Source organism: Sorex fumeus, unplaced genomic scaffold (genome assembly GCF_029834395.1).
Source record: "Sorex fumeus unplaced genomic scaffold, SorFum_2.1 ptg000029l, whole genome shotgun sequence".
NCBI classification, from domain to species: domain Eukaryota; kingdom Metazoa; phylum Chordata; class Mammalia; order Eulipotyphla; family Soricidae; genus Sorex; species Sorex fumeus.
Genome location: NW_026606086.1, coordinates 19,118,282 through 19,135,359, shown reverse-complemented (window position 1 = coordinate 19,135,359; position 17,078 = coordinate 19,118,282). Strand labels below are relative to the sequence as shown.

At 51.8% G+C, this 17,078-nt stretch overlaps 1 protein-coding gene across 5 annotated transcripts in view; it reads left to right on the top strand.

The window, feature by feature from the left end:
- The window catches only part of SFSWAP (splicing factor SWAP), a 43,775-nt gene that overhangs the window by 1,920 nt on the left and 24,777 nt on the right, over positions 1-17,078 (top strand). For all 5 annotated transcript variants that reach the window (XM_056115442.1, XM_056115440.1, XM_056115441.1 and 2 more), the window contains 7 exons: positions 6-137; positions 4,108-4,193; positions 8,678-8,903; positions 9,459-9,571; positions 10,267-10,450; positions 16,149-16,389; positions 16,863-16,994. In XM_056115442.1, coding sequence (XP_055971417.1) covers positions 6-137; positions 4,108-4,193; positions 8,678-8,903; positions 9,459-9,571; positions 10,267-10,450; positions 16,149-16,389; positions 16,863-16,994 — 1,114 coding nt within the window. The remainder of the gene's footprint in view (positions 1-5; positions 138-4,107; positions 4,194-8,677; positions 8,904-9,458; positions 9,572-10,266; positions 10,451-16,148; positions 16,390-16,862; positions 16,995-17,078) is intronic.

Genomic DNA, 17,078 nt, shown 5'->3' with positions numbered 1-17,078 from the left:
TCAAGAGGAAGAATACAAGCGATTGAGTGAAGCACTCGCCGAGGACGGCAGCTATAATGCAGTGGGGTTCACTTATGGCAGTGATTATTATGACCCATCAGAGCCCACGGAGGAAGAGGAGCCATCCAAACAGAGAGGTGAGAGCAGAACAGTCTGGGAGGACTTGCTGAGAGCCCTGTGTACATATGCTGGTGTGTCAGTGGTGAGGGTGGCTTGAGGTTGCATTTGGACACTATGTATCCTACCTCACTGTGACACAGTATAAGTGGTATCTTTCATGTGGTGAAACAGCTGGAATCTAGAAAGCAAGTGTCATAGGGCTGGAAGAGGAATTCCTGCTTTACCATTAACTCTAGTCACCTTTGCATCATTTCTCTGATTCAGCAACATGAAGTCACCCATTCCAGACTCTTTGTTTCTGGATAATTTTGTGCAGTTGTTGCCAGTCGGTACTGGCTTCCACCCTGTCAGAGGCAATTGTGGCCTAGAACAAGAGGCCAGGGGTAAGGTGTCTGTGGTCGGTCATTGCAAGCAAGGACTTCCTGCTAGGCTCAGAAGCCCAGGACACATAGACTTAACATAGGATTTACTTATTGGGGCAGAGGAGCTCCCAGTCCACTCAAGGGACCCACGGCCCGTTCTCAGTGATCTGTTCCAGTGGTTTGATGCCAGGGCCCTGTGCTGTTGCGTTACCTGGACCTGCTCTGGTGGTGCTTGAGAGCTTGGTCAATTCCAGGGCTGTACCCATCGATGCTCAGGACCTTTTGGTACCAGGGACTGAATAGTCCAGCCATGTGTAAGGCACGTGCCCTCATCTTTCTCAGCCTCAGTTAATTCTTCTCTTCCATCCCCTGTATTTTAAGGAGAGAATGTGTGTGTGTGTGTGTGTGTGTGTGTGTGTGTATAAATCTTTAGAATTTTCCTGCCTTGGTGCTAAGAATTCTGAATGTTGAGACAGCACAGTGGGAAGGTAAAATTGATTATCCTTAATGACAGGCTGCAGCCTCTCCATTGCCATGGAAAGACGGATGCGGCTGTATGGTGTCATCAGCTCCTCAGCCCAGACTCTGCACACACACTGTTTAGGCCTTAGAGAAGACATCCAAATGTTTGTTCTGACACCCATGTTGAGTTAAAACCTAAGTTAGAGTGTTTGACACTCCACAGTGGCTTGAACCTAAACGCATCTTAGGTGAGGGATGTACTAGGGAAGTTCTTGCAGGTCTAAAGGGTAAGCACTCGCTGATCCCATGTTCCAGACTTAGCCATTTACTGCTTTTGGAGAATTGTCTCCTGTCTGGATGCTGTGCATTGTGTCCGTTCCTCACACATGCATCTGATGGTAGTGGAGCCGTGCCTGCTCTCACCATTTCACAGGTGAAGAATTGAAATAGGCCAGAGGGATTTTGCAAGGTCAAACAGCACTCTTTGGAAAAACCATAAAGTTCGTTTCTTAACCTTCTAGATGAAAGATGAAAAAATGATGCCCCCCCCCCCCAACTCAGTGGTAGATTTTGTACATTTCCTGGGATACATCTTATGCTTATGTTCTCCCTCTTGATGTGCTGGTTTTGCATCCCAGAGCCACCAGACATCTTTTTTTTTTTTTTAATTTTTATTAGTGAAACACTATGAGATACAGTTGTAGACTTAAAAATTTCTGTGCTTGGGTTTCAGTTATACAGTAATCAAGTACTCATCCCTCCACCAGTGCCCATTTTCCACCACCACGGGTCCCAATATCCCTCCCACCCCCCCATCCCCCCTATCCCACCCTGCCTCTGTGGCAGGGTATTCCCTTTTGTTTTCTCTCTCCTTTTGGGTGTTGCAGTTTGCAAAAGAGGCATTGAGTGGCAATCATGTTTGGTCTATAGTCTACTTTCAGCATGCTTCTCCCATCCTGGGAGGATCCTCCCAACACCCTTTATTTGGTGCTCCCTTCTGTACCTGAGATTCCTTTTCCCCTAGCATGTGTGGCTGGCCTCCAAGCCATGGAGCAAAACTCCTGGAACTAATCTCCGCCACTCTTGGGTGTTTTTGTTACTTTATGTTCCCCAGATGAAAGCAATCTTTCTATGTCTATCCCTCTCTTTCTGACTCATTTTGCTTAACATGATACTTTCCATGTAGTACCACTTGTATGTAAATTTCATGACTTAATTTTTTCTAACATCTACATAGTACTCCATTGTGCAAATGTACCAAAGTTTCTTTAACCAGTCATCTCTTCTGGGCACTCGGGTTTTTTCCAGATTCTGGCTATTTAAAGAGTGCTGCGATGAACAAACAAGTGCAGATGTCACTTCAACTATACTTTTTTGTCTCTCTGGGATATATTCCCAGAAGTGGTATTGCTGGGTCAAATGGGAGCTCAATTTCTAATTTTTTGAGAATCGTCCATACTGTTTTCGAGCCAGACATCTTTACTCTGGCCTTTTCATGGGAAGAATTTGCAGGATCGAGCCCTTTTATTGTCATCACTGAGTAGCAGAGCCTCATCATGAGGCTTATAGTGGCTTGTATGTGTTTCTCAGTATTTTAAAATGGTTTTCCTCTCTGTAGTTGCTTTTATATGTTGATGGGTGTTTGGTGGGGATACAGGGAGATTGAGTTCACACCCAGTGATGCTCAAGTCTTATTCCTGTATCTGCTCTCAGGGACCATGTGTGGTATTAGGGATTGAACTGGGGTCGGCCACATGCAAAGCAAGTGCCTTAACCTCTGTACTAGCTCTCTGGAACCTGTTGATTAATAGAGTTGGGCCAGTATATAACTTAAATTGGACTTTTTATGGTTTGGAGGCTATAGTTTGCTCAGGGGCTGTTTCCAGCTCTCTGTTAAGATGTCAGTCCTCGGGCTGGAGAAATAGCACAGCGGGTAGGGCGTTTGCCTTGCACAGGGCCAACCCGGGTTCAATCCCCAGCATCACATATGGTCTCCTGAGCAATGCCAGGGGTAATTCCTGAGTGCAGAGCCAGGAGTAACCCCTGTGCATCGCCAGGTGTGACCCAAAAAGCAAAAAAAAAAAAAAAAAAAAAGATGTCCTGATAGTAGTTAAGACCATATGCTGCTGGGGCTTGAAGCCAGGCCTCCCGTGTACAAAGCCTCTGCTCAACCCTTTGTGCTCCCTCTGGCCCACATCCAGGTACCAAATAGAATTCACTTTGATGCCTAGCACCATAAACAACCAAGGGTTTTATTTTAGTACTAGATCATTATCTTTTTCATTTCATGTGCCCTTCATACTGCTCCTTGTTCCTTGATTTCTTCCTTTTTTCAATTACCATGTCAGACTGGAGATTGCTCTACTGGGCCCCGTGCTGTTCTGAGTTGTGGGAGGCTTGGATCTGCCGCCTGTTGTTGCACGGTCCCAAAGACTAGCTCCACAAGCACCAGCACATGTAGCCCCATAGCCAACAAGTTACTGCCTTGGGCTCATCTTTTCAGCGCTTCACAGACTGAATGATAGCTGGAAGTGTTTCAAAGAACCTTTCTTTGGGTGACGTAGCCATTCTTTTCTGACCATATGCAGTTGTGCTCAGAGCTTACTCCTGACTATGCTCTGGGATGACTCTTGGTGGGCCTCAGGGGCCCTTATCTGATGTCAGAGATTGAACACAGGTCAGCCGTATGCAAGGCAAGTTCCAGGGCTTGAACTTGGGTAGCAGCTTGAGCTGCTGACAGAGTCTCTGGCTCATGCTGTGCTGGCCCCTGGGGTGAAAGCTCTGGGAAGGAGATATTTGCCATGGCATTTCCAGGGCACGTCGAAGAAGAAGTCTCAGGGTTACTGTGGCTTGGTATAAGGAAATGCTCATGTCACTGCTATGCCCTCCCAGGCCCCAGAAGAGATCCTGCCCTCCAGTGCTGTTCTTGTGGGGGCAGCCAAGACCCAGTGCACTTGACCCTGGTCTGAGTTGCTGCCCTCTGGCCTTAGTGCACATGCTCCTGGGCCCGAGCACATAGAACAGATACCTGGAGAATTGTTTCCCCTTGAATGAGGGTAGGAAGATCAGGAAGCAAATGGGCACTCAGTGCCCCACCGCGTGTGACTCACTACTGTGGACTATTTTCTCCATCATCTGAACTTCTGTCTTGTCTTTTATACAGAAAAAAATGAGGCAGAAAATTCTGAAGAAAATGAGGAACCTTTTGTTGCCCCCTTAGGACTGAACGTGCCATCTGATGTGGAGCTGGTATGTGCATTTCTCCCACAGCACCGGGATTGATGATTGCTGGGTCTTTTGTTGTTGTTGAGTACTGCTTGTGTGAAAACCCAAAAATAGATACAACCTCTCTGGGGTAGATGATTTAAAACAGTTCTAGAACTAATTGAGAAAAACTGTGCCCACTGTGTACCTCTGAGAAGTGGGGACCAGAGAGACTTCTCCCTGGGGTGACTGTCCACATGCAGGAGGCCGTGGTCTTTGATACCACATTGTCCACCAAGCACTGCCAGGTGTAGTCCCAAATCCAAATGAAGGAGAGAAAATAGCGATTCCAGGAGAACAAGGGTGGGGTGGAGACAGAGACTGGCCCTCTGAAATCGGGTTCGGTCCCCAGGTTTTGTCCAGATGGGAAAACCAAGTAAGAATTACTGAAGGCTAGACAGAAAAACAGCCATGCTCAAGGTAGCATGACCTTCAAGGAGCGGTTGTGTTCTGGTTCTTTCTAGGGTGATTACTCTGGCACGTAAGATACATACCATTGGGGTTCGAAAGATGACTCTGGCTGAAGGCATTCTCTCTGGAGCCCCACCCCCCACCTCGGGTCCTTGAAGGGCAGAGCTCTTCCAGCTGTGGGAAGATAGGGCGCCTCGCAATTTCCCTGTTGCATACTACCTGCAGTCCACGTTCTCTTGCTCAGAATCCCACGGCAGAGCTGCTGTCCTGGCCTCACAGACCATCGAAGGCAACCATGGGGGTTGGGGTGCTGCTGGTTCATGCAGGCAGGGAGTTGGGCTTCCTGGGTGCCCTCACAAGAGAAGCCCAGGCTTTGTGGTGCTTTGGTTGCTGTTAGGTTTGACATCTGGCTGCATGCAGGTGCCAAGGAGGCTGTCATGAAAATTATTTTCTCTGGTATGTGCTTGCTGGCTCATAGGTGCCAGACATGGGTCCCGGTGTGTCACTGACTCCTGTGAGCACGCACTGCCCCAACAGAGCAGGCCCCTTATGCTGCCAGGGGTGACCTCACACTGACCCTTTTAGGCCGTGACATGGCAGTAGAACCGTGTGGGCTGTTTGATCCCAACAAAACCTGCACAGAGCAGCAGAAGGGACCCTCTTACTTCTGCCTCCTCCCAGGCCTTGTTCTTAGTGTGCCTTTACCTCTTTGTTTAATAAATATGTATGGAATTTCCAGCGTGGAATTCCTGTTTGCTTCCCTGTTTCCCTGTTGATATGTTTGCTGTGGTAGCAGCTGGAAGGCTCTCTGAAGATGTGGCACCAAAGACTTGTGTGGAATTAATTTTCTATGTTTCCTTATGCTGGGGTTCTTGTTTATTCTGGAATGTGCTATTTATTCTCTACGAGAAGCTCTTGACAGTTGGGGTGCACCTTTGCCTGTATTTTATGCTCAAGTAGGCGTGTGTGCATGAGCGCCACATCAGCCAGGTGCTCGGGAGTTATTCCCGGCAGTGCTGGAATCAAGCCCGGGCCTCCTGCATGCAGACTCTGCTTGGCCTGTTGAGTCTCTCTCGGGCCCTTGATACTTTTATTTCTGGTAGATTAGAATTGATCTTAGTTTTTATAGGAAATCTTAAACTTCTGTGTTGCTATAAGCAAGGAGGTGTGACCGTTTGTTACCTCCTCTTGTTCTCATGGAGTGTGTTGCTGCTTAGTGTCCTTGGTCCCTTGATTGCTAAGCTGTGGTCAAACCTTGCTCTGGTGCTGAGAGGTGCTAGGGTTCAGCTGAGCTAGCTGCCTTGGGGTCCCATCAGCCTTCCTGTATGTGTCCTCACCCTCAGCAGTTTCCTCTGGGAATGCCTGCGGGTGGTCAGCATGGCCAGGGCCTATCAGTGGCAGCTGTGTGTACTGTGGCGCCTTGCAGGGCCACCGTCTGCGTGGCAAAGGTGGGAGGCAGAGGACTTCATCCTGGGGCTGGAGCGGTAGTACAGCGGGTAGGACATTTGCCTTGCACGTGGCCAAACCTGGGTTCGATTCCCAGCACCCCATATGGTCCCCTGAGCTGCCAGCAGTAATTCCTGAGTGCAGAGCTAGGAGTAACCCCTGAGCATTGCCAAGTGTGACTCCCCCCCCCCCCCCCCAAAAAAAAAGGACTTAATTTTGGTGCCAGTGTCTGGCTGATGTCCAACAGGATCAGCATTGCTTTGGTGGCTGGTGAGGGGCATAGGCACTTGGAGACACGCAGGTGGGAAATCAGGAATGATGGCAAGTGGCCCTGGCCCTCTAATGGGCTCGCACAGCCTTTGGCTCAGCCCCTGAGGAGGTGTCACACTCCTTTAACTTTCATAGTTATTATCAGTATGTATCACGGGAAGTGAGGGCCTCTTCCTTCAAAAATATGTGACTGGTCTCATTCTTCTGAGCATCTAGTGACCCTTCTCAGGGAATGGCATCATCTTGATCACCACACGCTCACAGCTGAGCTTTGCCAGGAGGGCTTAGCATGGGGCCTGCCCTTCCATCAGAGGCTGAGAGTACACTGCCCAGCAGACATGGCTGGCTGGGTTTCTGCTCATTTCTCGAGCAGTGCTCAGTCTCAGGGTCTTCACCACCTGACCAGGGCAGGGACTCAGGGCCCCAGGGAAAATGGGAGGGACTCAGGATATAGTTGGCTTGGGGGGTATAGCCTTCATTCTCATTGCTCGAGTGGCATGTATAACTCCTCGCAGTCCAATGCTCGATGACGGATAGTGCCTTGATGGACAAATCCTTGCACCTGCATGCCTGAGGGTTTTACTATGTCTGGATGGGTGGTCATGCCTCTACAGCACCCATTATCTGTGTGATGTCCTCACTGCAATGGCAGTCAGCAGGCTGACTTCTAGGGTCTATTAGGCCAAATTGGGTGTAGGTCAATATATCTCTGGGGCTGCCGTTTCTACATTGATCAGACAACTAATCCGTGTTTCCACTGTCAATCTGGAGAGACAATGGGAGACTGCTTCAGGAGCTGTACTTCAAACTCAATGAGTCTTTAACATGTGAGATAGTTTGGGATCAGTAAGGAGCTACAGCAGTGGACATGTGTCCTTCTAAAGTATAAAAGACTTTTATTAACTAGTTCAGGAATTACATTTGAGGTACTTTTTTCTACTTTATGAAGGATGCAGGCCTATAAATTCCAATGAGCATGTTGAATTATTATTTGTGCTCAAGGCTTATTCTTGACCCTGAGCTTGGGAATCACTCCTGGCAAGCCTCTGGAGACCGTGTGTGGTGCCAGGGATTGAGCCCAAGCTGGCTGTGTGCACAGCAAGCACTCTTACCTATTGAAGTATTTCTAGCCCTGTGAATTCTTAACTGTCTGGTAGGGGTGTGGCAGGCACACCTAGTGGTGCTCAGGGCAGGGCTCAGAGGACCCTGTGAGGTGCCAGAAATCAAACCCATGAAGGCTGTGTTCAAGGCAAGTACCTTACCCATTGTACTACCATTCTGGCCCTTTATGGGTTCATTTTTAATGACACAATTTAGGAATATACTGGTGTTAACATCTTTGCCACTGTTGACAAGTTTTGTCTAGCCGAGGTGGTTCACAAGGCCCTGGTTCACAAGATCCCTGGGACCTCAAGACCCTGTACCCCTGTCCACAACACAGCACCACTGGGCCTAACCCCTGTAGAAAGAAAGTGTTTAGATTTGAGGCCTCCAGCTTTCAATCTGGCCCTTTTTCTCTGGAGGGAGGGAGGGCTTGGTGTCATTTGGTACACGTCACTTGTCAGGACCTTCTGTCTTGATACCACTGGAACCACCTAAGTGAAGCCCATATTTCTTGAGTCTTCTTGTTCTCACCAAGCCACACCCACGTGGGCTTTGGTTTGGGCCTCTACTGCTTTGTTTTGAGGTCATACCCGGCAGAGCTCAGAGCTTAATCCTCAGTCTGCACGCCTCATAGGACATGGGGGACTGTATGGGGTTCTGGAGAATGAAGCTGGATCAGCCATGTGCAAGGCAAGTGCCCAGACTGCTGTTCTACCCACTGTACTACCGCTCCGACCCCTCCTGTGGATCCCTGTACTTTAAATGGCGGCCACGAGCCACATTTTCCTGGGAGCAGTGGGGAGGAGGGGAGACAGCATGAGTATATGGCTTCTTCTCTTTGTTCCGGACAATTTTTCAAGACTAAGTCTGGTTAAGAAGAATGCAGAAGTAGTGATGGGTGGATCCTTGAGAGGTTTGAAGCATCTCTTTCTCCCTAGAGAAGTGCACGTGTGCTTCATAGACTTTCACCTCATCGTGGAGCCTGGGGGAGGTGGACCCCTGTGCCAGGGAACTTGGTTACTGCAGGAATGGAAACAGCCTGCCTTGGTGCGTGGGTTTCTCTCCACAAAACATGTTGGGACTCTGGGTTGTGCCATCTGGCAGCACCAGGGGCCTGTTGGCACTAGGCTCCTCCAGGGCTTTGTTTATCCTGTGCACCAGGCCATTCCCTCTATTTCAGTGGTGCTCATGACTGGTGTAAAAGGAGGAGGATTGCTAATGTGACTGTGTTCTCCCAGCCACCGACAGCCAAGATGCACGCCATCATCGAGCGCACGGCCAACTTTGTGTGCAAGCAAGGGGCTCAGTTTGAGATCATGCTCAAGGCAAAGCAGGCCCGCAACTCACAGTTCGACTTCCTGCGCTTTGACCACTACCTCAACCCCTACTACAAGTTCATCCAGAGAGCCATGAAAGAAGGCCGCTATACGGTTCCAGCGGAGCGGAAAGGCGAGGAGAAGAGGAGTACGTGTTGCTCGGAGGGATGGGGTGGGGCTTGTGATGCAGGATTGGTCTCCTCAGAGGCGTGTGCATGGTTGGGTCTGACCTTAGAGCCTGCTGGTCCCCCTCAAGTGCAGAACCAAGGTTTGTAGCTGAGTTGGATGGTGTTTACTGTCCAGGCAGCCTGGCTGCACACAGCAGGTGCGGGTGTAGGACAGAGCAATCGTGATGGCGTCGCTTTCCTTTCTGGAGCAGTATCTACACTGTGGGGAGGACAGTGGTCTCCTGAAGAACGCGCAGAGACAGCCATCTGTCCCTTCCAGGCCCAGCTGCTGAAGCCTGAATCTCAGTGCCGGCTGCACAGCTCTCTGCAAATCTCCACTTGTTCATGTTTTCGGTTTCTGAACTCTGTTGTTTGCCTGCCTTTTTCTAATGCATTAAATTCCAGCGTCTTGAGCCTTGTTGCCCGTGGGAGTCGACCGCAACCTCTCAGGGGACAGTTTCCACAGGTGCTTTGGGGCTGCACATACTCCCTGGTCACCCAGCCCCAGAATTCTGAAGTGTGTGCTTTTCTCCCAGAGTCAGGGGCCAGCTCTGACCATGACGAGGACGATGATGAGGACGATGGGGACTACCTGCACCCGTCTCTCTTTGCCTCCAAGAAATGCGACCGCCTGGAAGAGCTGGTGAAGGTGTGTACTTCCTCAGCCGCTGTGTCTGCACCCAATAGTCCGAGCTGGTTGTCTTGGCCATTGTATTAACTAAACCTTTTCTCTCGTGTTGGCTGTGACTCTCATTCTCAGCATGTGCTGTGCCTGTCGCACGGGCTCCTTTAGTTCTCGAGACCTCATTTTGTAAGTGTCACAGTGCATTATTTTCGTCTTGTTTTGATCTCACCATTTGAGACATCTGTTGCCCAGGAGCAAATGTTTTTCTTCCGATCTTTTGCTGACCTGTTAGAAAGACCTTGCCCAGCCTTGCCAGGTGGTCCCACCATATCTCCTGCCACTGTGGCAGGGGGCAGTGGCCCCTAGACCAGGCATTCCCATCAGCACCTGGTGTGTCTGGAGGACCTGGACTTAGTTTATGCGACTTGCAGCCTCCTGGTGACAGAAGCTGGGCTATGACTGACTTTTGAGCTTGGGTGCTCACACTTCCATTCCGAGTCCTGCCCAGTCCTTTCCTTGGTGACTTTCAAGGAGCACAGAAGGTAGCACTTGACTCATAGCAGCACTCCCCCTAGAGTGGCTGCCTCCATGTAGTGTGTGTGCGTGAACATGCTTGTGTCTGGCATGTGTGCTTCTATAGCGGGGCCAGTCCTTCTTGCCGAAGAGCTTCGTATCTCCGCCGTGGAAGTGGTGTGACCATGTGTCTTCTTCATCTGCAGCCTCTGAAGGTGGTGGACCCGGATCACCCCCTGGCTGTGCTCGTTCGCAAAGCCCAGGCCGACAGCCCCGCCCCCACTCCGCCTGCTGTGGAAGGTGCTGCCACCGCCACGACGACCACCACCACCACTACCACCACCACCACCACCACCGCGCAGCCCTCCCAGGTGGAGTGCGCTGCTGACTGTGAGTACCTTGCTTCAGGGCCCAGGCCCTTCATGTCTCTGTCTGGCCCCTCCTGTGCTTGTCACCAGTGTTGGCAGGAAGGTTGTGCAGGAACCATCTCTGCCTTGACAACACTGAGGTTGAGTCGAGAATGCGATGGGCTGGATAGAACTTTAGTGCATCTATGCGGTGCTCTCTCCCTTGGCCAGATCTTTAAAAGACACACTTAGGATCATGTCTTACATACCACGGGAGTCGCAGCTCTTCCTTCTCTTGTGGAAGTTAGTCTATTTTATAGCCACTTAAAGGACTATTTCTGGACACACATCTTGAACATTTATTCAGGAAGTCATTTTGGGGGCCACGGCACTAGTACAGCAGGAAAGGCACTACCTTGCACACGGCCAACCTGGGTTTGATTCCCAGCACCACATAGAGTCCCAATGAGCACTGCCGGGTGTAGCCCCCCAAGCAAAACAGAACCCAAAAATCATTTAAAAGTACCTATATTTCATTGTCAGGTATTTTGTTCCTCTTCTGGTTTGGGGCCATACCTAGTGGCAGTAGGTGTGGTGGGGGGATCCCTGTGGCATGGAATGGACCCGGGCCTCCAGTGTGGAGCCTCCTCTCCAGCTCTGTCAGCTCCTATCAGCTCCTGTCATGACCATGCCAAAGGTGCTAACGAGAGCAGTACCCATAGCAGAGCACCAGCTCTGCTGCGAAGTATGCTTCTGCAGAAACCTCAGCTGGAGAGACTGGAGTAGAAGACAGCAGGGAGGGCCCTTACTTGTACAGGGCTAACCCTGTTCAATCCTCAGCACCCCATATGTTCCCCAAGTACCACCAGGAGTAATTCCTGAGTGCAGAGACAGGTAAACCCTGAGCATCACCAGGTGTGACCCCCCCCCCCCCCCCCCCAGGTCCCAGTGATCCAGGCCTAGAGATCAATCACTGTGGAACTTAACACATGTAACTGCAGATCACTCCTAATAATGTAGATCTTTTCTGTACAGGACCACATGAAGTTGCACCAAATGCTTTACGTGTTTAAGTCAGAGGGAATGTGGCATCGCCTTGGAGGCAGCTTTGGTGGGTTCTGCAGCTAGGGTGTGAGTCCAGAACAACTGGAAAGTCCCTGCTTGAGAGCTTGGGCCTTGGCCCTAGTGATGAAGAGGCCAGGACCCTAACCAGTGCTGTGGGTTCCTCTTATGGCTTCACATATGCCCGGCTCTGGCCCTTCCTATAAGCTGCGCTCCCTTGCTACATCGCTTCGGGGGAGACAGTGCCTGTGTGTGTCGCCTGTGATCCTGGGGTGCACTGAGCAGTCCAAGCGTTTATTTTTCTGGTCTCAATGCAGAGATTGCTCATGATCTGCCCCTTTTGCGGGGCAGCAGCAGCAGAGGGACTGAGTGGAGGGGGCAGTTCTTCTCTGCAGAGGTGGGAACTAGATGCTGTCTCTGGAAGGCCGGAGGGCCAGGCGGGTGCGGGCAGCTCATAACAGGGCACCTCGATCCCCTGTTGTTCCAGGTCCTTTAAACTTCTATCCCCAGAGAACCCTTAACCTTGACTGCACACCAGCCGCACTCCTCCCCCTGCCCTCGATATGGCAAGTCTGCCGGCCCCACCACCATCTCTTGGTGCAAGAATGACCAAGCAGAACAGGCGTTAGGGGTGCATCCAACACTGAGTGCCGGTGGGCACACGTTTGACATGTCAGTGATGATGCCATCTATTGAAATGTCCCTGCGAACTAAGACAGTAAGGGCAGACTGAGCCCATGTGAGCATTACTGGAAGGACATGGGGAGGGAAGACTGGTGTGCTTCCTGCCTGCAGCTGCCCCCAGATCACCATGACAACCACAGGGAGGAAGCTGAAACTTGGAGTTCAGAGATCAAGGAGCCCTCAGGCAGTAGGCCCTGTGGCCAGGTGTGTGTCTGGGGCTCCGTTCTGCGTGTCCATGACTACGTGGGGACCACTTGACGTGCCTTCAGTTGGAGAAGAGTGAGCTGCTGGAGGGTATTTGCACGCGTTTTATTTCAGTACCTAGTGACAGACGGTCTTGCTGGGAAAATGGCTGAGAGAAAAACTCCATCAGTAAGAGTGAACCAGCCTGCCTGGGGTAGCAGCTCTGCCCTGTGTTTGAGATTCTTACCTTGGGGGGGGGCCTTTGAACTGGGTGCAAATGATGAGTGACAGGAAGGGCGTGGGGGTGGCACCCAAGGAACAGGGGCCTGAAGAGCCTGCAGCATGGAGGCTGGAAAGTCCTTGGGAAAGCTAGCTCCCAAGCTGACCAAGAATTGCCACGCTCGAGCCAACAGCCCACATGGTCATCACCAGTGGACAAAACTAAGTCTGTTGAGAAAGTGAGACTGGCACACAGCGTGGCTTCGACACTGACGGGGCGACGGGAAGATGACGTGCAGAGGGCCTTACTTTCTTTGTGCCTGTGGACCGTGCACGCAGTGGCCCCCTTGGCTTGGGGCTGTGGGGGCTTAGGGACAGTGTGTGCTTTGCCTGCTGCTGTGGCACGAGTGGCACCATCTCTCACAGCAGTCTCAGGGGTGAGGACAAGTGGCAACCTCATGCAGTGGGGTGTCTATGGGCTGGGCGCTGCAGAGCCCCAGAGTGTGCCTCCTTGGGAAGACTGAGCAGGTGCCCACCTGCGCTTCTCTGGGCCTGATGCCACCCACTTGGAGGAAGGCCATGTAAGGCTTCTGTGAGGGATGGCTCAGAGTTTGAATGCAGGTGACTCTCCCCTCCCTCAGGTGCAGGAGATGCACATATCAGAACTGCCGCACACCCTGGCCGGCGCTCTGGGCTTTGTGCTGCTAGATGTAGTTGGTGACAGTTGGCTGACTCCTGTGTGCTTTTGGGGCCAGGGATGAGGGGACACCCTTGTCACACAGGCTCTTCCTTGGCCGCCCACGCTAGGAAGGGAACCGCTGCTGCTCTCCTGGGGCTTGGCCTCCATGCAGGTTTCATACGCTTCCTGAGTCACCACATGTCCAGCTATGACCGCTCCTTTTCTCCTGGAGCGTAACAGCTGGTGCATGTTTTCGCTTTGCTCTTGTCATGTCTTGTGCTGTTGGGCCTTGCAGGCGAGGCGGGAGTAGTCAGTTAGTTCCTTAGAAAGGAGCAGTAATACCCACCTTTGCTCAGGTTTCCTGATAGTCTGTGACATTGTGTTGCTGGGCTGGATAGTTTTTTACTTTATCCTTACTTCTTAATGTGTTTCTCTGTTGTTAATATCCATGGCATTTTTAAAAAGAATCCTGTGAGAGCATAATTCCATACTGTTTTACTCTGGGGAGGCACACCTGGTAGTGCCCAGGTGCTGTTTCTTACTCAGGAGTGACCCTGCTGAAGGGACCATTTGTGGCGCCAGGATTGAACAGAGTTGGCTTCTGGGTTCCTCGATTGAGTCCCATGTTGCCTGGAGGTGCTACAGCACCATGTTCTCGGCTACATCATTGAACCATCCACCTGTGTGGCTGAGAATCTCCACAGAGACCACCACAAAATACGAGCACTATTGGCAGCATTTCTGTGAGTTTAGGGTTGATTTGCCTTTCTCTCCTAAAAAGCAGCTGTTGGTGCCCTGTTCTTGGCAGGGGGCAACTAGCAGGGGTCCTTGAAGAGGTGAAGCCAGAAATTTTAATATCACACACATACAGACATAGAGACACACATGCAGCACCTGGAAAAGGTGAAGCCAGAAATTTTAATATATCTCTCTCACACACACACAGGCAGCACCTGGCTGTGCTCGGCAATCTCTGCTGGCTGTGTTCTAGGACTATGTGTGGTTCTAAGAATCGAACTCAAGGTGACTGTGTGCAGTACTAGTATCTTACCCACTATACTGTTCTCTCCAGCCTGAAGCCAGAAATCTGGAAGACAAAGGCAGTTGTGTGTGGTGGGGGGAGGGGAGGTAGGGCGGGAAGTTTGTGATCAGTTGAGTTGGCGGACGGGGTGGGCTTTGGGAATTCGTGGGCCAGAGGGGCTGAGTGTGCCATTGGCTGTTGGCTGTTTTCTTAGGGGGAGGTGGGCACTGTCTACAGGTTCAGGCCCTGGGAGCACCAGGGGTGGCCAAAGCAGGGCCGTGGGGTCAGGGCGGAACTTCTCCCCATCCTTGTCACCCTAAGAAATCAGCGTGGTGGCAAGGCATGTCCAGGCAGCTTTAGGAAGAGGCTGACCTGGAAATTTCCTCAGAGCCAGGCTTTGGGATGAAGAACTGTGAGGGGGCAAGGCTGTGCAGCCCAGCCTCAAGTGTCCCCTTCCCTGGGCAGGCCTGCAACTCCCCCAGAAACACTATGCTTGGCGAGCAAGCACATTCTCTGCCAGTGACAAGTGCAGGGCTGATTCTTTGTCACTTGGTGCCTCCGTCTGGCCTCTTGGTCCTCAGAGACTCGAAAAAGACTCTGGTCCTCAGAGGAAAGTCAGTCAGCCTCTGCTGATGTCAGCATTCTCGCTGTCCTTCCTCCTCGTTGTGTGATGGTCCTCCAGACTCAGACGACACCAGTGGCCAGCATGGCCCACTCAGCCATTTCAGTCTGCTGGTGCAAAGTGCCCCCACCCTCATGCAGCCCCTGTCACCCTCAGGCCCTTGGCTGCCCTGCTGAAGCTGCTTCCGTTTCTGAATGTCTGAGACTCACTGGTCATTACTGCAGCGTAGCATGGTTTTGGACAGGACACTTAACTGCTCCGTATGTGGATCTTGGCTGCACTGGGCAGACCCCTCCCATGGGGAGGCGTTTCCTAGGGTGTTGCCCTCTGGCCTCCTGGAAGCAACTCATTTGATTGTGCACCCTGTGAGTTCTGTATCCTGATGGCATCCTGTGTCTAGCTAAAGCAGGCATTTCTAGCACATGGTGCTGTGACAGTCTTGCTTGAACCCTGGGCTCAGCTGGGCTGTGTGAGGTGTACGGGCCAGAGGGACCCCACTTGGCCCAGACCCACACGCATGCTCCCAACTTCCTTCTGCTGAGTTGGGCTTGACTTCTCTGTGCCAGCGCTCACATGCAGAAGATACTGAGGACTTTGATTTGGAAGACTGGGGGCTAGAGCATGGTAGCAGCTTGGAACTGCTCCGACATTGGTGGCGGTTGGGGGCACGCTTGCCTGGCTGCCAAGACTCAGTCCGCTATGAGAGCAGGAATTCTAATGGAAAGCTTTCATCGTCTCTGTTTCAGAAGAAATTCATTGAAAGTCAAAATAAAACACTTTAATTAGGAGAACCGTTTCCCCAACCTCTACTGAAGTGGAAATTGAAGCTGTGTGGCCAGAACCTGTTCCTTATCTAGAACAGAATCTTAATTGAATCATTGAATCATCTGTAATTTGGTGGTTTTGATTATTTCCTCCCAAAAGATGAGTAAGCCTGCAGGCGTTGCTTGGTGATGCCTCAGCTGCTGCCCTCGGTCGACTCGCCTGCATGCCTGCAGCAGACAGGATGCTGTTTGCTCGTCCCCTCACAGGCCCTTCCCGCAAGCACAGCCCAGGGATCTGCCTTGGTGGCATCCACACTGAGTGCTCAGAGGAGAGCCGAGTGAAGGCAACCCCCGAGCGGGGCCACGCGGGCACCCGGTGCTGCTGGGTGTGCCCAGACATCTTGTCGCCTGGGCAGTGTTCCCAGTTCCACACTGCAGCCGGCAGAGGGGCGCTGTGTTGGGGCAATGTCCCTGCTGGCTGCTCTCACGCCCCCTGTGTCTCCACAGCGACCGTGGCGGCCATGTACTACAGTTACTACATGCTGCCTGATGGCACCTACTGCCTGGCTCCTCCGCCTCCTGGGGTGGATGTCGCCACCTACTACAGCACTCTGCCCGCCGGGGTGGCTGTGTCCAGCTCCACTGGGGTGACGGCCACCGCTCCACCCCCTCCCGGGACCACACCACCACCACCTCCGACCACAGCAGAGACGAGCAGCGTGGTGACTGCCACCACCATCACCACAAGGTGAGCTTGGTGCTTTGGAATGGGTGAATTCTGAGCAGGAGCCTGGGAGCAGGGTGAGCCATGCTGAGTCGTGTCCAGAGGGCCTCTGAGCAGATTGACTGGGACTCAAGCGACTAGGATAGTCCCCAGTCAGAGCTGCTGAGGCTGTTGACTGTCACGTGGTGGGTGGGGGAACTTGCAGACAGTTTTCTTCTTTCAATGCAGCAAATAGCATTTGGTTTATTGTTGCTTGGTTTTATTCTTGAAATAAGTAAAAAGTCAACAGTTGGCCTGACTTTGTAGTTACCTTTCAGTGAACCTTCATTCTCAGTGCTGGGGGAGGTTTTGTCTTTGATTTCAGTGGATGACAGCTATTTGATTTTCTGTGGGACAAGCCTTCCCTGGAGGAAAACCCTCATGCCTGCGTCTGTCATGGCATATTCCTTGAGCGGGGGCAAGGGGTTCTTCAGACAGTGACCCAGCTCTTTTCACAGTGCCCTGGCCCCGGGGGCAGCCATCATCCCCCCACCACCAGACATCCAGCCCGTCATTGACAAGCTGGCAGAGTATGTGGCGCGGAATGGCCTTAGATTTGAGACCAGTGTTCGGGCCAAGAATGACCAGAGGTGAGACGAAGGGTTCTGTGTGAGTTGGACAGGTGACTCATGCAGCTCAGGCTGGAGAATGTGCTTGACGTGTGGGAGGCAGGG